The 18726-nt window shown below is 41.9% G+C and overlaps 1 protein-coding gene across 20 annotated transcripts in view; it reads left to right on the forward strand.

The window, feature by feature from the left end:
- LOC140495521 (teneurin-3) overlaps positions 1-18726 on the forward strand; it is a 2480372-nt gene that overhangs the window by 2259378 nt on the left and 202268 nt on the right. For 14 of the 20 annotated variants that reach the window (XM_072594601.1, XM_072594600.1, XM_072594605.1 and 11 more), the window contains 2 exons: positions 3181-3279; positions 12525-12763. In XM_072594601.1, coding sequence (XP_072450702.1) covers positions 3181-3279; positions 12525-12763 — 338 coding nt within the window. The remainder of the gene's footprint in view (positions 1-3180; positions 3280-12524; positions 12764-18726) is intronic. The other 6 variants (XM_072594609.1, XM_072594664.1, XM_072594626.1 and 3 more) reach the window with 1 other exon arrangement.

The raw sequence follows: 18726 nt of genomic DNA on the forward strand, positions 1-18726 counted from the left end.
TAAAACTAATTTTCCGAGGAACTAAATTGAAAGAGACTTTAACGTCTTTATTTTATCTATCATTTCCCTATATATTTTGTTACAATGCTTGCTCAAGTCAGTTTCCAAGAACAGATCCTCATTTTGGGAGTCTTCAGTTTTGGTAATATCTGACTCTTTCTACCCTAGAATCTGTAGCGATTGTTCAGTGAGTACTTCAAGATCTCCTGCTCTCTCTTTTGGCCTCGTTTAACTTGTGCATGTTGCTTCAGGAGTCCACCTTGAATTTTTCACTCTTTCTCTGGTTCTTCAAAGACTTTTTTACATTTGTCCTTTTAGAATCATAGGACAACAAAATGGTTGCACTCACAGAGGTAGGCATTTTGGCTCATCTAGTCCATGATGGCTCTCTGCAGGAGCCAATGAGCTGATCCTCCACCCCACCCTTTCCCAGTAGCCCTGCAAAATTGTTTCTCATCAGGTATCTGTCTGATTCCCTTGAAGGGATGCAGTGGTTGGGGATCTGGGAGGTGAGGGAAGTCAGGATGAAGATCTATGTTATGTTTCACAACAGGTGGAAGAAAACCATCAAACAGAAAAGGAAATTGGGAAATTATGTAAAAAAATTGCCCAACATTTGTTGACAAGAAATTACTCAATGTTGAAGAGCTGACTCCAGCGGTGGATAAGGGAATGTCTGTGGATATCATCTTCTTTAGACTTCTCGTAGGCATTAGGAAAACTCCCTTATGAGACTCTGTTCATCAGTTGGAGACTGTTGGAACCAAAGGCAGAATAATAGGGTCTTTTCTAAATGGTGCAAGACCAGAAACCGTGATCGCCAAACGACCGTGTGGAGATCTGCATGCACAGATCTTTAATGTGTCATGAATAGATAGAGTAAATAGTCAGAAAGGCCAATGGAATATTGACCTTTATATCTAGAGAACCAGACGACAAAGAGTAGAAACAATGCTTTCGCCCAGGTGACCAGTACCTGCAGTGCTGTGCACTGCACATTAGGAAGGATTTGGTTTATTTTTTGGAGGGACTTAAACAGTCATTGGTTTATGAGAATACCTGGACTCCAACAGTTAACCCGTGAAGAGAGATAACACACAGGTTCTATTTGCTGGAATTTTAAAGATGATGTGGTGATGTAATTGATGTTGGCAAGATGGCAAGGGGAACAGAGGGAGGATCAACTTTTTCAAGTTTGGAAGTCCAGGACTAGGGCTTATCATATTCAAGCAAAGCCAGATCTTTCAGAAATCATGTTAGAAAATAGAGTTTCATACAAAGGAAGGTTTGGGCTTGCATATGCAAATAGTATTTGCTGCTAGACCAACTGTTAATTTTAAATGTATGATTGATTTTTTTGTTATCCAATGGTTATAAAGTGATAACTGAGTTAGATGGAGTTAGCATAATGAATGGCAGGCAGAAATTAAGTGTGGATCTGGGGGTTAAATTGCCTGCTCCTCTTTCTGCATTCCTAACTGTACTGTAACCCCAATGCTCATAAGTAATCAGATAAGAAATGCTCTGTATTTCTCTAAATGGAACATTTGGTGTGACAGCAAAGTCACGAACACTGTATGCATGCAGGTTCTAGCAAATTTTAGCATTGTCAGCAATGGCATCTCTTAATGCTGTCTGACACATAGTTCATAGCCTTAAATGTATCTTTATTGTTACTGACAAACTTACAACAACCATGTAAGGGGCAAAGGAAGAGAAGTTACATTACCGCGAGTTAAGGACCAAAGGGTCTGTTTCCCTGCTGTACATCTCTATGTCTCTAATAAAAATAAGAAGTGTTTGGGTGGAGCATTAACACTGATGTCGAGGTATTGTGTCAAATAGCCTGTATCTGTGCTGTACATTCTATCGTGTTCCAGTAAAAAAGAACAGAAACATAAAACAGGGGTTGAAGTTTACAGAATGCTCTGGTCCCAACACCTGTCTAAAAGGTAGGGCAGGGTCCGCCACCAGTCCCAATGGTTTCCACACTGTAATTAAAGCAGGAAGCAATGCGAATCACTTGAAGGCAAGCCTTTGTCCTAAGCTCAGGCAGAAGTCTGAATGGAATACTTCGCGTCAGCAGCCACAACTAAGTGTACAAGTAGTGTGCCACCTACAGGAGGGCTGGGAAGCTCAGGCTCAGGAGTCTCATCAGAGGGACTGGGAGAGGAAAGTAGGTTAAAAGCAGATGGTGTACAAGTGCCAGCAGGGAGTCCCCAACCCTGATCAATCCCTTGCCTGACAGTAGCTCACACAGTTAGAACAACTGCAATTCCTGCATGATGTGGGCTTCCCTCTACCCTGGGTAATGTACCAACAGTGCCAGGATGACGCTAATCGCACTTCAATCATTATTAATAGAACCCCTCCTCTTTTCCCTTACCCCTAGTGAGTTTCCCCCACACACACAAAATTTCAAACAGGCAACAAGGCAGCTTGCGGAGGAGAGTAAAATCTATTTTATGCATAAGATCTAATTAGCTTGTACTATGGCTTTTATTTTGATGAGTGAAACCAACCACATTATCTCAGGAGCACATCCATGGCCACTTCATGAGTGGAAATAACAAATGTGTCGAATTGTCATCTCTACTGGGCTCCATTGTAACATGTGTAGTCTCACAACGTGCGCTTTGTGGTGATACTTTTTTGGTGGAAGTCTTAAGAAACGGCAAACTGGCTGGCAACATCATATTGTGCAGCTTGTTCTGCAAATATGATCTCTCGTTTCCTGGAGCCGTACAGGAACAATAAATAACTGGATATTACTTGGCAAGCAGTGAGACGTGACAAATACTTCCCAAAACCAAACTGTCTCCGCCACCCCTCCATCAGGAAGGAGTTATGGGTTGCTCTGCTAAGTGGTACTAATGACCACAACTTGTAGCCCTAGACACTTGAATGCAAACATGTATGTAAAAGGCTTCTTTTCTTTATGACGTCACACAAAATAATTTTTAAAAGTAAACACTAGCTGTCTTGAACCACATTGATTATTGCAGTTGGATTTGTTATATTTCCTTGTAACAAGGTTGCATCTTTCCTCACTATAGTACAATGCTCCTCATTCGAATGTTTCTTAAATGTATGTGTACTTCCCTGATTGCTGTTTACAATGCTGATGGTCAATGCCTCCCCTGACTCGTTTAACATTTTATATCTCATTTCTACACATAGAAAATTAGCAAAGCAGGCAGTTCTTGAGAATGGGCATGACAACCTTATAGAGATGGATGTTTTTACTCCACCGTGTCATGATGGGAGTTACGGGGACGGGTATGTCATTCTGAAAAACTAAAGCAAAAAGTGATGTGAGCTGCCAGCACAGAATCCTGTTTATTAATGAACTGGAACTTCTTAATCCGAACTTGTTTTGTTTTGTTTTGTTTTTGTTGACGACGTTAGTGTGACGTTTCAAGGCCAGAGACCTTTTCTCTGGTTCTCTTCAGTACAATAAAACTAAATTCCTAATTTTAGCAAAACTTTGTCAAAAAGCAAGAAAGGAAAATCACTCGTCTGACAGCCTCATTTTCCCATTCACACCAGCTAGTCTCCAGTAATAGCACTTTCACTTGTTTAAGCCACTGGAGTTTTTTATTGTTTTGTTTATTAGTTGACACAGGGATCTGAACTGCTTTTTTTCCATCCAATTTGTGATTTCTTTTGTATCCAAAGTAAAGTTGAACCTGGGATTTTAGAGCATTTAAAAGCTATTCCATTTGAGTGGGTGTCAACATATGCAAATATCAGCATCGAGGTCACATTTAGATGTAACACAAGTGGAATTTATTCTCCAAAATTTAAAATTCTGAACATTCTGGAAGGAACACAGCCATGATGAGTTCAGGAGATGTTCCCTGTGACAAGGTGTTTGACTGCAAGCTTCCAGGAGAAAAGGAAATTCAGAAATCTGCTCACTGGTTCCCTTGTCTACCTGGAGTTCTCTGGCCAGATTGTTCCAGCAGAGGTGGGAAATGGGAGCTGAGACCCATCCTGGCCTCTGTAGCTGACCTGCCAAGACGGGGGTTTGATTTCCTTGGGGTCAGTGTCTGAATGACCCAAGAGACCAGTCAGTCATCAGAGAAATATCCGGGCGGTGGGTCAGGAATGAACGCAGAAAGTCTGCTCCAAATTGGCAGCCAGCATCCATGTCTTAAACAAAAACTTAATCTTCAAAGCAGCCTGGGGCCTAGGATAGGACAGGGGAAACATTGGTTATTGAAATCTCATTGCTGCTGAGTCCCTTGTTTTTGAATCCAAACCTACATGCTTTTCCATCAGAAGAAACTGTTGCATTGTTGCCGTCTCTGTTATTCTCAGGTTAGCGCTAGCCATCACTACAGAGCATTTCTGTAGCTGCTCGGCCCAGTGACACTTCCAGCGAGTTGGAAGTTGAACACTTTTAACGAGCTTCCCAGTGACTTCAATGTGTCAGGTTAAAAAGGCAAACAACAATCTGTACTGCCTGTTCCCCACTTCCTTCAGCTCACCTTTCCCACATCCTCAGGAAGGTCAACAGAGACAAGAATGTATCTGCGTCTGGCTCTCAGCCTCGCCATATTTTTTTTTGTTGCCACTCTGTCAGCATTTGTTCCCAATTCCGAAGTGGAAAATCCAGCCCCTTCAGTTTGTTCCTGTGTTTTCAACCAGGGGTTCATGGTTTGAAATCTCTTCCTCTCCCCCAGCCCCATCACGGGGTTCCAGGGTGACCGATTGCCCCTGAGTAATAAGCTGCCCACTTGTAGCCTGCTGTCACCTGATGTCACTGGACTCTCGAGGAAGTTCCAGCTGGAATGTGCTCTACATCTGCAGGGAAGACAAACTGCTCGCTCTGAGTTCGCTGAAGAGACATTTTATTTTACAAATCCTGCATAAGAGTGAACTCCACCTTACTGAGCTTCTGATGACATTAGCTTCTGAATAATGATAGGAAACAGAATTCCTTGTTCAATTTCTTTGCCTTTTCTTAGGAGTGCCAAATTGTTCCTGTTGCCATCCCAGGTTGTGAGCTCTCTGAGTATATTGCAATGGTCGTGTCCTGTTTGTTGCAGTTCCACTGTGGGCAATAGGCTTGGCGACTGATCAGTTGGTCAGGCCTTGTTCTCCTTCTGTCGTCAGCCAGCTATGGCACCAGCATTGATTCTGTCTCTAGATAGCAAACGTTGAAATGAAAAAATAAAGGTAGTGCCTTTTGTGACCAAAACACCGCTCGAAGCACTGAAGCTGTCTGTCGTTATTTGTATGTATCTGAACAACTGGCTTGGATGCAGTGAAATCTCACGAGCAGAAACTGAGATTGACGAGGAATAGGACATAAATGGAGCATTCTCCTGTTTTTCCACCGTTGTGTCTTTGTGTCCATCAGAAGAGTTCTCAGTTTGGTGTTTTGGGTGAGGGGCAGCAACTGGAACAATGTAGCAGTCCCTCACTACAGGAATGGTCTGAACTGAAATGATTGACCAAATCCCCAAAATATGTTTGACCCCTCAACTTTCAGTCACATCTGAGACTACTACCAAGTGACCCATGTTTTTATTATTCCAACCACACAATTACTTTGTCAATTGCTGATATACCTTCGCAGAAAATAGTCCCATAGTTCTCAGTATGCCAAGATCAATAGCAACCTTTTTTACTTCATTAGCACCGCAAATGTAGAAAACATCTCAAGGTGCACTTCCAAATGTCGCAGGCCACGGTAATGGCAGCAGGTTTGCAAGATCACACACTTGTAGCTTGCAGGTTCAGCACGTCCACAGATAAGCAGGTTTGGTGGATTGGCCATGTTAAATTGCCTCGTAGTGTGCATGGATGTGCAGGCTAGGTGAACTAGCCAGGGGAAATGCAAGGTTATGGGTTGGGGAGGAGTGGGCTGCTCTTTGGAGGGTGGTGCAGACTCAATTGGGCTCTATCAGAACTGCAGGGAATCTGAGTCACTGCAAAGACAACACAACATCGGCTTATATTGCCAGGGATATGGAGTATACTGTGAGGAAAGTCTTGTAACAGCTGGACAGGCTGTCAGTGAGGCCACACCTGGGTTACAATGTGAGGGCTACAACCAGAAGGCATAATCACAGAATAGGGAGTTTCCCATTTAAGGCAGAGATGATTTACTTACCACAAAGGCTTGGTTATTAAGTATATTCAAGACTGAGAGAGGTTATGGGGAATCAAGGGTTATGGGGAAAAGGTAGGGAAGTGAAGTTGAGAATGATCAGCTCAGGCATTGAATGGCAGTGCAGACCCATAGGCCGATCAACTTACTTCTGCTCCTATGGTTTAAAACAAGGCTCTTCGAAAGAAATGAAATATGTTTTTTTCTGTGTGGATTAATAGTTATTGGAATTCTCTATCCTGAGAGTAGAGGAGCCTGAGTCATTCAATATATTCAAGGAAGAGTTAGATTTTTGACCAACAAAGGAATGAACGATTATCAGGTATAGGTGAGACAGGCCCTAAGTGGAGTTGAACCTATGATCAGAGCAACCGTGCCCTTATTGCATGATGGATCATGGGCTTGAGGGGCCGAATGTCCTTCCAATGCCCCAGTTTCAAATGTTAAGTTCAGGCGCAAGTAAACCATTTACGACACTCATTTTGATTGTCTCCCCCCCACTCCACCACGTGAAGAACCTCTTTAAATCCTCTTGGTCACCCCCTCCTCCTTTGATTTTCCTTTTCAGTTCATTTTGTTCAGTCTCTGCGAAGCAGCAGTAGACATTTGTTTTCTACATTATAGGCACCATAAAAATGAAATTGGCTCTTGTTGAATGAGGTAGAAGAGCTGGCAGGGTTGACCGTAGGCACGATCGAAGAAGAAGCTTTTGAGGGGAAGAAAGGGAGTTTTGGAACAGAAATTGCGGGTGTGAGCAAGGAAGAATGAAGCCCTAAAGGTGAAGCAGAGCTTGCACAGTGCAACCAGTTAATACAGCCTTGCAGATCCGAAACAGAGTGAGCAGCGATAGCTTATAATAGTCTCAAAAGCATTAAAGAGCCCTCATTTGCCAGAGCCATGTATTTACCTAAAAATCCCATTTCCCTGGCTAGCAGACGAGTGATTTTGGGACTGATGGCTTACTCATTAAAAATGCCCAGACATTAGCATTATAATGGCAAAGTAATTTTAAGGACACAGACTGATTACATTGGAAGCTGCAGTAAAACTTAATTGGATTATATACCAGCTTACATCCCTTAGAAAGGAATACAATTTGTTAAAAATTGCAACCTGATTTTCCCCCGAAGCATTTTTGATCTTTGCCTTGCTGATAGCTCGTGTCACGGCTTGCATCGTTTTCTGTCTGTACTTTTTCAATTCCCTGTCCTGAATGTAGTCTTTGTTTGCATTAATGTCTCCAAAAAAAAGAGAAGTGCACTTGGGAATTGCTTCACTTTGCTAATTTTTTCTTTGTTGTTTCGCCCATTACCTTTCATTTGCGACTGACCTGCCTGAATATTATTTCATTTACAAAATGGCATCAAATAAACCTGGCATTGAGTGATGTACTGGCTGCATGGAGGTTATATGCGTGTTTCACAGTTCTCTTCTGTGCTGTTTTCTCTGCTGTATCTTGTCATTTAAATCACGATTTGTGCATTTTGTTAAACGTAGATCGATAACATCTGTCAGAACTTCGATGTAGATCTCATACATTGGGTCAGGAAAGTTGTATGCTTGACCCCTCTCTCACCCCAATTTGTTATGTTTTAGCTGGTTGTGATCAAAGTAGACATGGCAGTTAGCTCAGTTGGCTGGATGGCTGGTTTGTGATGCCAACAGCATGACATCAATTCCTGTGCCAGCTGATGTTATCATGAAAGTTCCACCTTCTCAATCCTGCCCCACGCCTGAGGCATGGTGACCGTCAGATTAAACCACGACCAGCTGTCACTCTAGTGAGAGAACAGCTCCATGGTGACTTTATCATTTGCCTCGATACACTGGAATCGGTTTCAGCACTCATGGGCAACAGATCTCTCAAATCTTTCTGGTTAAACTCTCAAGTTAGATTTGGCTTGTCTAGATGAAGAAAAAGTGGACATTTAGTGAAGGTTCATGTAGAGCATATTCTAGGAGCAGAGAGGACAAATCTGAAAGCTAGAAAATCTGAGAAAGAAATGTATAGCAAGGTCTGTTTGGGTAAAGTGTAGGTACTCATAAATGACCTTGTTTGTGATGTTCACAAGAATGGAGGTAAGAAGTGAACTCCAGACTGCCTCATGAGTGGAGATAACTATCATACTTTGCCACTGTCCATGAAACTGTCTCTTTAAATTGCACAAGGATAAATGAATCATTTTTAAGCAGATTTGTTTGGATGGAATCACAAGCTTGGCACTGCCCTGGCATCCATATTATAATTGTTTCTGGTTAATGATAAGACCCCTTTATGAGAGATTGGACAGGTATTTTCATCAGTGACATGATATTGCTGACAACAACCTGCATAGCAAGAGGATGAAACAGCTCATTTCAGGAGCCATTGTTACTTCACTGGGGAGATGTTTTACATATAAATAGAATTTATGGAACAGAAGTAGGCCATTTGATCCAACAGGTCTGTGCAGGTGTCTATACTCTACACAAACCTCTCACCCTGTCATCACATCCTTCTATTCCATAAACCCTTATCAACATGTCTACATCTTCTTTAAATTAATTAGTGCTATTCACTTCAGTTAGCCATTTTCTAACCAATGCAACACTGAATTCATGTTTAAAAACCTACATATTTACAGCCTCTAGTTTTTGAGTCCCCAGTAAAAATAATCCCTTTGCCCTGTCAAACTGCGATCTGATGACCTCTCTGCCTTCTCCATTCTGGAGAAAAGAGCCCCCAGCCTGCTTACTCTTTCCCAATCATTATAACCTCTCAGTTCTGCTATCATCTTGGAAAACTGCCTTCCATTTTCTCAACAAGTCAGCTCACCACCGCCTTCTCAAAAACAGCAGGGGACAGGCAAAGAATGCTGTGCCAGCCTGCAAAATCCATGTCCCATGTGTGAACAAAAAAGGCGGAAGTGGGTACTGCAGATGCTGGAGATTAGAATCAAGATTAGAGTGGTGCTAGAAAAGCACAGCAGGTCAGGCAGCATCCGAGGAGCAAGAAAATCAACATTTCACGCTCTTCCTCAGGAATGAGGAATCAGGAACAAACAAAACCTTCTCCACAACATCTTTGTATTTTTTTTAGTGTGATAAACCGAACTGTGCTCGGAGCTACAAAGTGTGGAAAGTATTTTTCATCCTCTGTATTGGGAGCCAGGAAGTAAATTGCTCAAAGTCACACAGTACTAGATTCAAGCCCCCTCCCCCAGTTCTGGTCTCTCTGATTCATGTTCCAGGTTTTAGCTGTACTTGACACTCAGGTGTAAGATGTTTCAGTGACAGATTCAGTCATGACCTGATGAGATCAGGTCCTCACCATAAGTATGGGCTGCCCCATTGGAAATAGCTGACAAGATGCTTCAGCAGTTGATAGTAACCATTTTAAACTCTGAAGGATCCTCAGTATCTCAGACAGCTGCTAGATCTCAACAAAAAGAACCTAATGTACATCGGAAAATGAAAAGCTCCCCTTCTCCCTGGTTTCTCTCCTCCACTGGATTTACTAACTCATGTTGGGTTGTAGTTCCACACCATTCAAATGACCTTTCCACGGGGGTGAAACTCTACCTTCCCTGGCGTATTTCAACTGCCCCTTTTGCACATTGCATGAATTTTCCTTCTGTTCAGTTCAATGGAGTGGGAAGTTGTTCTGTCTGTAGGTGACCCATTTTTAAACCCTTCTGTCATTAAGTATCTCCCCACACATACATTTAGTCAAAGGCAGTGAACTCTGGCAGAAGATTTCAGAGCACCAAACCTGAGTTCCATCTCAATCCTACCCAACATTCATAGCTGAGATCACTGAATAAGGAATACAGAGAAGACCATAACACACAGGAGCAGAAATTCAGCTGTTCAGTCCATTGAGTCTGCTCTGCCATTCAATCATGGCTAATAAGTTTCTGAACCCCATTCTTCTGCTTACTCCCTGTAACCCTTGATCCCCTTGATATTCAAAAACCTATCTCTCTCAGTCTTAAATATACTCAATGACCTGACCTCCACAGTCTTCTGCGGCAACGAATTCCATAGATTTACCACTCTCTGGCTGAAGAAGTTTCTCCTTCTCTCCATTCTAAAAGGTCTTCCCTTTACTCTAAGGCTGTGCTGTCGGGTCCTAGCCTCTCCTATCAATGGAAAAATCTTCCTAACATCTATTCTGTTCAGGCCATTCAATATTCTGTATGTTTAAGTTATATCTCCCCTCATCCTTTTAAACTTCATCGAGTGTAGACTCAGAGTACTCAAATGTTCCTCATATGTTAAGCTTTTCATTCCTGGGACCATTCTCGTGAACCTCCTCTGGACACAGTCCATGGCCAATACATCCTTCTGGAGATATTGGGCCCAAAACTGCACACAGTACTCCAAATGTGGTCTGACCAGAGTCTTATAAAGCCTCAGAAGTACACCCCTGCTTTTATATTCAAATCCCCTCAAAATAAATACCATTGTTGCATTTGCCTTCCAAATTATTAACTCAACCTGCAAACTTACAATGAGAAATGCTGAACTAGAATTCCCAAATCTCGTTGCACTTCAGACTTCTGAATTTACTCCCCATCTCCCTTCCAGAGGTACCGAGGTCACCTAATGAAGGGACAAAAATCCAAAAGCTTGTGATTTCAAATAAACCTGATGGTCTATAACCTGGTGTCGTCTGACTTCTGACCTTGTTCCATTCAGTCCAAGAGCAGCACCCAACATCATAGGTACCAAGAGGTCAATTGAAGAGCTCTCAGCAGTACCCAATCACAGAAGGGCCAACCTTGAAGACATTGGTTCATTTCCAATGGCTTGTGTTTATATCCACAATTGCAAGCAAAGTATATTCGTGAGTGAATTACACTTTCCAACACATTTTGTGAGACAAAAATTATTTTACTTGACTGGCTCGTTAAGTTTTCCAAGGCAAAGGATGCAGGAACTGAAGAATTGCTGCTCGTCTCTGATGTTCTTTGTTCATGTTGACCCACTGTCAAATTATATGCCCACATAATCTTGAAACGAATAGTACCACACACTGATGTTAAAATTCAACTGGATTCACCGCTTTAAACGCTAATTGTCACAAGAAATGCTGATGAAGAACAGCAGTAGGGTAAGATAGTGTATAATGTGGAGCAGATGTTTGTGTGGAAAGCAGATGTAAGCAGGGAGTGTGTGTTGTCCCCGCACGCCTCTGTGTTAGCCATTTCCCATCACGGAGGTGCCCCAAACCCAAACAGTCTTTAGCTTGTGACTGCTTTTAAGAGGACTCCAATATGCTCACCTACAAGCGACTTGTGTGGTGCAGTGGTATCTTCCTGCACCTGGGCCAGGACGCCAGGTTTTAGACAGCTGTCATCATGTGTCTGACTAGGTTCAGTGAAATAAAGATATTGACTGTGAAGAGGGTCTTGTGACTCAATGGTAGTATCCCTCCTCTGAGCCAGGAAGCTTCTGGTCCCACCTGCTCTATGAGTGTGTAATAATGTCTCTGAGCAGATTGACTCAGAAAATGTCTACATTCAACTACTGATTACCACTTAACACTGCTGGGAGGCTCAGTGTAAAAAAGACGAACCTGACCTCCCTTTCATCAGATGTACCTGACTGCCCCAAGCTGATGAGAGGGAACTTGGCATTATCTCTAAACTTGCCTTCGACTTTAGTCTGATTAAAAAGGCACAGTTCTCAGCTGGACACCCATGCTACATGACACAGAGCCTAGTGCTGAAAGTGCAGAGCCATTTACATGAGTCCTGATGTAGATAAAATCAAGTCCTTTTGTGTTGCTTGTTCTATTCAGTCTCAAATTGACATGTTTTTGCTCAAGACTGAACTCTTCCTTTGTAACACTTCAATGCAATAGTTGGAAACATTCAAATGAATAGCCAATAATTCTTGCAAAATACTTTTATGAAAATTAATTTCATCAGGTGTCTGATTTTGTTGAAAACGTTGAACTGAAGTCTCTCAGAATTATTCTAAAAACTCTTTAGCAGTTAAACAATTATTTGGAACTTTTGTGTATGTAGAAGTAAAGTACGTGGTTACAGATTCTTAAGGCACTCAAAGCAATCATTCTCTGGTAAAGTAGAATTGCTGTTCTTACCCTCCTTATTAAGGAAGAATGTTATGTGTGTTGGGTAAATATTTCCATTCATTCAGTGTCGGAGATGCCTTGTGGAGTACTCTGTGTGTGAACACTCCTGTAAACCTGGAGTGAGTGTTTTTTTTATCCCAATGCCATTACCAAGCCCTTCAACCAGCTTCAGTTGCCTTGTCCATCCTGTGCACATTAGCATGTTTATACACTCCGCTCGCCTGTGCGAAACCCCGTGCACTTTATCGCTGAGCACCATTGCTGGTTTCTGTGTCTTGCTTGCATTTCCTCATATTCCTTCTCCACACTTTTTCTTTCCAGGCATTTCCTCTTCAAAACCGGAACAGGAACGACGCCGTTGTTCAGCACAGCCTCGCCTGGTTACACCATGGCCTCAAGTGCCGTCTACTCGCCACCTCCACGTCCACTGCCGAGGAACACTCTTTCCAGAAGTGCTTTTAAGTTCAAAAAATCGTCCAAGTATTGCAGTTGGAAGTGCACGGCCCTGTGTGCAGTTGGTGTGTCAGTCATACTGGCGGTGCTGTTGTCTTACTTTGTAGGTAAGTGCTCAACCTATCATCATTAGTTCGGTTGTGTTTTTCGATTGTCTCTGTAGGAAACAGGCGTGATTTCTGAAAGATTTACGGCATTATTTATCTCTAAAGGTCACTACAAAATTGGAGAAGTTGTTATGATGTTTCCAAAAGGTCTGACATCAGTGATCTGCTGGAAGCTTTCTTTCCCTTTGGGGAGAACGTTCTCTGCTATTGTTTCATTTTGATGGCTTCCCTTGTGAGCTTCGTTGATATTTGAAGATGTCTAGTGCGTGACCCAGTCACTTACTGAGTTGATGGCTGTACGTCAGCCCAGATTAAAAAAGAAAGGAAAAGTTACCAAATGCTCAGAAACAAGAAAAGTCCCACCTGTGTAGTTTATTGTTAGATCCTGGAATAAACCAGGTTTTCAGTCTACCTCCCTCTCAACCAGAAAAGTTTGGAATTTTGCGTAAAGAAATTCAAGCTGTGGTGCAAATCCCAAAGTGAATACAAAATAAATAAGTCATGGACAGATCAAGGCATATTTATTATCGTCATTGCTGTATAAAGAAAAATGCCATTTGTAGTGGAAATGATGGATATATTCCTGCGTTTGTAATTCTATCCATGTATACAAGATTTAGCAATGTGCATTGTATGTCAATAGTATGATGTTGCCTTTATAATCTCCCAGTCAGTTAGCAACAGTTGTTCTCTCTGCCTCATACTAGGGCTCAGCAAAACAAGGCAAGGTTCTTGGTCCAAATTGCAGTTGCGCATGTTGGACAATGTAAATGTGCAAGCATCTTGTCAGCCTTAACTAATAATTCCCACAAATTCATGCCCTCCTGTCACTTACTGTCCAATTTCAACTCATGTAGAATGGCTACTTGGCTGGGGGCGAGGGAATAGCCAGCCCTTGTAGATTGCAAATCTGGAATTAGTCAGAACAGAGGAATATTATATTCCAGTCTCGTATTTTCCCACCCCACCACTGGGAGGTCACATTCAATTCCAGTTGGTTATTGGAAACAGAATGCGATGTCTCAGGACACAGATTCCCAGATTTAGTTCAGTTACAAGATGTTATTAAAAAGGAAAGTATCTCCAGAAACAGATTACTAAAGCTGACAGTCTGCCACCCCGAGTGTGAAATAAAAATCTGTGCATGTGTGAAGTAGGAAAGTAATTTTGTTTCATTGCAAGCACTCCCCTGCAGTCCAGTGGAAAAAGGCATATTGGAAGGTGATGGTGTAATGGTCATGTCCCTGGGCTTCTAACGCATGCCAGTGTTCTGGAGACATAGATTCAAGTCCGACAATGACTGAAAGTGAAATTTAAATTCAATAAAAATCTGAAATTATAAAGGGAGCCTTAAGGTGACCCTGCAACCATTGTTAATTATTGTTTAAAAGATGACAGCCCAGTTGGGTCATCAATGTCTTTTTAGGAAGGAGGTTTCCTGTCCTTGCTTGGTCTGGTCAATGAGATTGACTCTTAACTGCTCCTTAGACAATTAGGGATGGGCAATAAATGCTGGCCTAGCCAGCAATACCCACATCCCATCAGTGAACAAAAAAGTTGCTACCATATGATTTGACTGATGTTTGAAAGACTGGCTTTGATCGGACGTATTAATGTGAAAAAGTATGTTAAAAGAAACATGCAAAGAATGAATTTTAATTTATTTAACATGAGAGAAAATAATTCTAGAGTACAGTTGCATGGACAAACATGGACCCCCAATCCTATAATCTGTACTGAGATAGATAACTAACTCAACTCCTTTTGATGTCTTTCGTTGAGAGTTGAATTATGACTAGGACGTTGATGTCCTGGGCTTCAAAATATACTATCATATTAATTACATTTAATGAGGCTGTGATTTCACATTGATACTTGCTGCTTTGAACACCATGTAACCTCTGACAGTTTTTGTCGAAATATGGCACAAGTTATTATTACTCTCACATTTTCAAATGGAGGACAACAGAACCCCAAAGTGTGAAGCCGGCACTGTGTTCTCCTGATGAATACATTTGCCAGCTGGCTGCAGTTCCTCACAAGCTATCGAATTGTCAGCCTTACTAAGAGATATACATTCTCGCCACAGTCCCTTCACTCTCAGACGCTGTGCACTATTCTTGGTCATTTGTTTTCACCAGTCCTAGCAGCACTACTCAGAGGTTAGACACCGATGTTGTAATTTAAGCAAAAGAAATGAATCCTGATCTCGTTATCTAAGAAAAGCTATTCTGATCTTGGATATAGTACAGAGAAGGTTCACTGGGCTGATCCCATGTCTGGAAGGATTGTCTTTTGAGGAGAGGTGAGTCAAATGGACCTGTACTTATTGGAATTTAGAAGATTGAGAGGAAACCTTATTGAACCATGCAGGGTTCTTGGGAGTGGGGGAGGGGAGTGACAGAGTAGATGCTAAGAGGTTGTTTCTTTGTGTGGAGGGGGTCTGCATTCTGTTCTATTAACCCGGTGTACTCATGTAAGGTATGTTTTGTATGGACAGCTCACAAGGCAATATTTCTCGCAGTATCCTGGTATGTGGTGACAATAGTAAATCAAATCAAATCAATTCAAGGACAAGCGTACAAAATCTCAGAATAAGACATTGTCCAGTTGAGAGAGAAGTGAGGAAGATTTGTTTCATTCACAGAGTAACAAATCTGTGGAATTCTTTACAATGGAGGGATGTCAAGTATATTCAGGCAGAGACAGATTTCTAATTATGAAGGGAATTAAGGGTTATGGGCAAAAGGCAGAAAAGTGGAGTTGAAGATGATCAGATCAACCATGAAGTCATTGAATGGTAGAACAGATTTAAAGGGCTGAATGGCCTACTGTGTTCCTATGAGGAGAAATGAGGACTGCAGATGCTGGAGATCAGAGCTGAAAATGTGTTGCTGGAAAAGCGCAGCAGGTCAGACAGCATCCAAGGAACAGGAGAATCGACATTTTGGGCATAAGCCCTTCTTCAGGTCTGTCTGATGGTCCTGTGGACTCAGGTCACATTAATCAAAAGCTCCGACAGTTTTAAGACCTACAAAATAAAAGGATCTTCTATCTGTCAGGTTTTTCTGAAAGCAAAGCAAAGAGGTTTGTTAATGGTGGGAATACCACGTACCAGGAATTTCCTCAGAGCTCCATCAGTCGCTGCCATAATCCATCGCAGTGCAGAGAGTGCACTACACATCTGAATAGTTTACAATAACAGAGCAGAAGCTGCTCTGAGGAAATCCCTTGACATTTGGTCAGCTCTTATTGGCCCCTGTACAATTTAAAAGTGCTGCAAATAGCTAAGAAATGGTCATCCTCTCCCGTCATTTGTCAAAGGTTCAGCTCAGTGCTGCCTTTCCAATGCTATCCATAAAGGGATAATGTTCCATAATCTCGGTGGCTTGGTTATTTAAAATTCTCTGTCCCAGAGGCCTAGTGTGTCAATCAAACCAAGGATCTCAATAAGTAATTAGTGCTATGTGGTGTAGTTTAAAACCTCTCACTCAGAGATGTCTAATATATCCTTGGATAGGGCAGGGATCCAAATATTCTTGTAGATTTTAAGGGACTTGCTTTTCAATGAACTTCCATGATTGGGAGAAGAGGAGCCCCTCTATGGACCCCACATGTTGAATTCCATATTGTATTTGTCAGCAACAACATTGACACCAATAACACTTATTGCTTTCCAATACTCATTTGTTTTTATACCTTTTCAGTTTTATTTTGAAGAAATTACTGGATGGATACTTCAGGACATCTCTTTCCATATAAAGTAATAGAAATGTGTATTTAGGTGGGATCAACTGGATGCTCAGTCAGAATGCTGTTCTGATGAACATCGCAATTAGCTTGTGCATAGCAAGATCCCATTAACAGCAGTGAGTTGCGGCCATCTAATCGTTTTGGTGGAAAATAAATGTCAAGCAGGGCACCATCACATAAGACCATCAGATATAAGAGCAGAATTAGGCCATTCTGGCCATCAAGTCTGCTATTCAATCATGGCTGTTATGTTTCTCAAACCCATTTTACTGTCTTCTCCCTGTCATCCTCGATTCCCTTACTAATCAAGAACCTATCTATCTTCCTCTGTCTTGAATACACTCAATGACTTGGCCTCCACAGTCTTCGGTGGCAATGAGTACAACAGAGTGGCTGAATAAATTCCTTCACATCTCAGTTCTGAAGGGTCGTCCCTTCACTCTGAGGTTTACCATCAAGTCCTGTTCTCTCTGACTAATTGAAACATCATCTCCATGTCCACTCTGTCCAGGCCTTGCAGTATTCTGTAAGTTTCAAGGAAATCCCCCCCTCCCCCATCATCCTTCCAAACTCCATCGATCATAGCCCCAGTGTCCTCAACTGTTCTTGCTATGACAGTTCCTGCTCTTCAAATAATCATCGAAGGTTTAAATTACCCCCTCCTCCCTTGCCCGCAGCCAGAAATCTGCATGATGAAATGGATTAAGCCCCTTCCTGGCTTTTAAGCCTAGGGTTCAGAGCCACCGGCTCTACCTGAAGCACAGCCCCATATTGTGTTTTGCAGGCATCTGAGAGAGTCAGTCAGATTAACCTCTCATTGTAAATCTTCCAACAATGCAGCACACAGATCAATGCGGCACTGAAGCATCAATCTTGAAAATGTGACCAATTCCCAGGGTAAAGTTTGAACACATTAGTTTGAGGAAATGGTGCTGCCACTGAGCTGTGAAGATGCAATAGCTTTAAGAGGTGTATTTTGTTTTGCATATTTTCTATTAAGAAAGGTTGAGACAAAGTTAATGATGGTCAAATCCACGCCAATCATGTTAAAACCTTGTGAGGCCTTAGAGTTTTTTTTTAACTTCAAACAGAAGCAGCATGAAAGGCTGGAGTCAAGCTCCCAGAGAACCAAGATTTTACTTTAACTTTCAGTAGCTGTTGGGGTTTGGAAGCTGCTATACACCACTCCCTGCTACAACAAAACATTTGAGTTTTCTACCTCTCTCTCTCTCTCTCTCTCTCTCTCTCTCTCGAGTTTTCTCTTGATGTCCTTTCCTCTTGGACTGGAGAATTTCATGTGAGACAGTCTATTTTACTGAATTTGCCTTTGCCAAGAGTGTATTTATGGGATGCTACTATGTTGGAACAATTCTGTTAAGTAGTTAAATAATTCATTATTCTATTAAGTTTTCCAATAGAGTTAAAGTTAGGCCAATTCTTCTTTCTTTGGTTTGTATGCTAACTGTAGTGTAAGAATAAACTGTTTTGCCTCAAGCCTGATAGTTTGATCAATCAAATTGCGTCCGGAACACACTGTCTCACTCTTGCTTTTAAACATAAGAAAAAGTTGTGTCCAGGCTATCTTGTTAATGTATTTTGAGGGAGTTGGGTTGGTCCATATCAGTGCCCAGTGACATTTTGTGCATTTAGTAAGAGAAATCCATTTGAATTTGAAACTAAACATTTTTGTTGTCAAGCGAAACAACAGTATGGATGGAGTTTGATATAAGCTCAGTATTTGGGCTGAGCTGGCTTGTAAGTGTGCAGTTCAGTCCAGTCCATGCTGAAGGGCATCAGAGATTAGTGTTTTCTGCTTGTTTTAGGTGCACCCCTGTGGTAAGTCAGTTTGATCGACTCGCCAGAGGAGGCTGAAATTTGCACTCACAAACCATCTATTTCAATTCTCTTCTGGGGCATATTTATGTAACATCATTTCACTTATGTACTGGTTTATTTCCTCAATGCACATTTCAGTGGAAGGAAAATGTAATTAGAGTCACAGCGAGCTTCAGCTGCAATTTCTGTTTATGCTGGGAGGAATAAAGCAGGGTAAAAACTTAGGGTTGCGTGGATATCAGGTACCTGCTCTTGGCTGCGTAGGCCATTGGCAAGACAGTAGTGGGTTGCTTCTTTCGGACAAGATATCAGCTTCATTGCATTATGTTCACAGCTAGCGTGCAGTGTACCTTTAAGGCAAAATCTTACGGTTG

The sequence above is a fragment of the Chiloscyllium punctatum genome, chromosome 2 (assembly GCF_047496795.1).
Source record: "Chiloscyllium punctatum isolate Juve2018m chromosome 2, sChiPun1.3, whole genome shotgun sequence".
NCBI classification, from domain to species: Eukaryota; Metazoa; Chordata; class Chondrichthyes; order Orectolobiformes; family Hemiscylliidae; genus Chiloscyllium; species Chiloscyllium punctatum.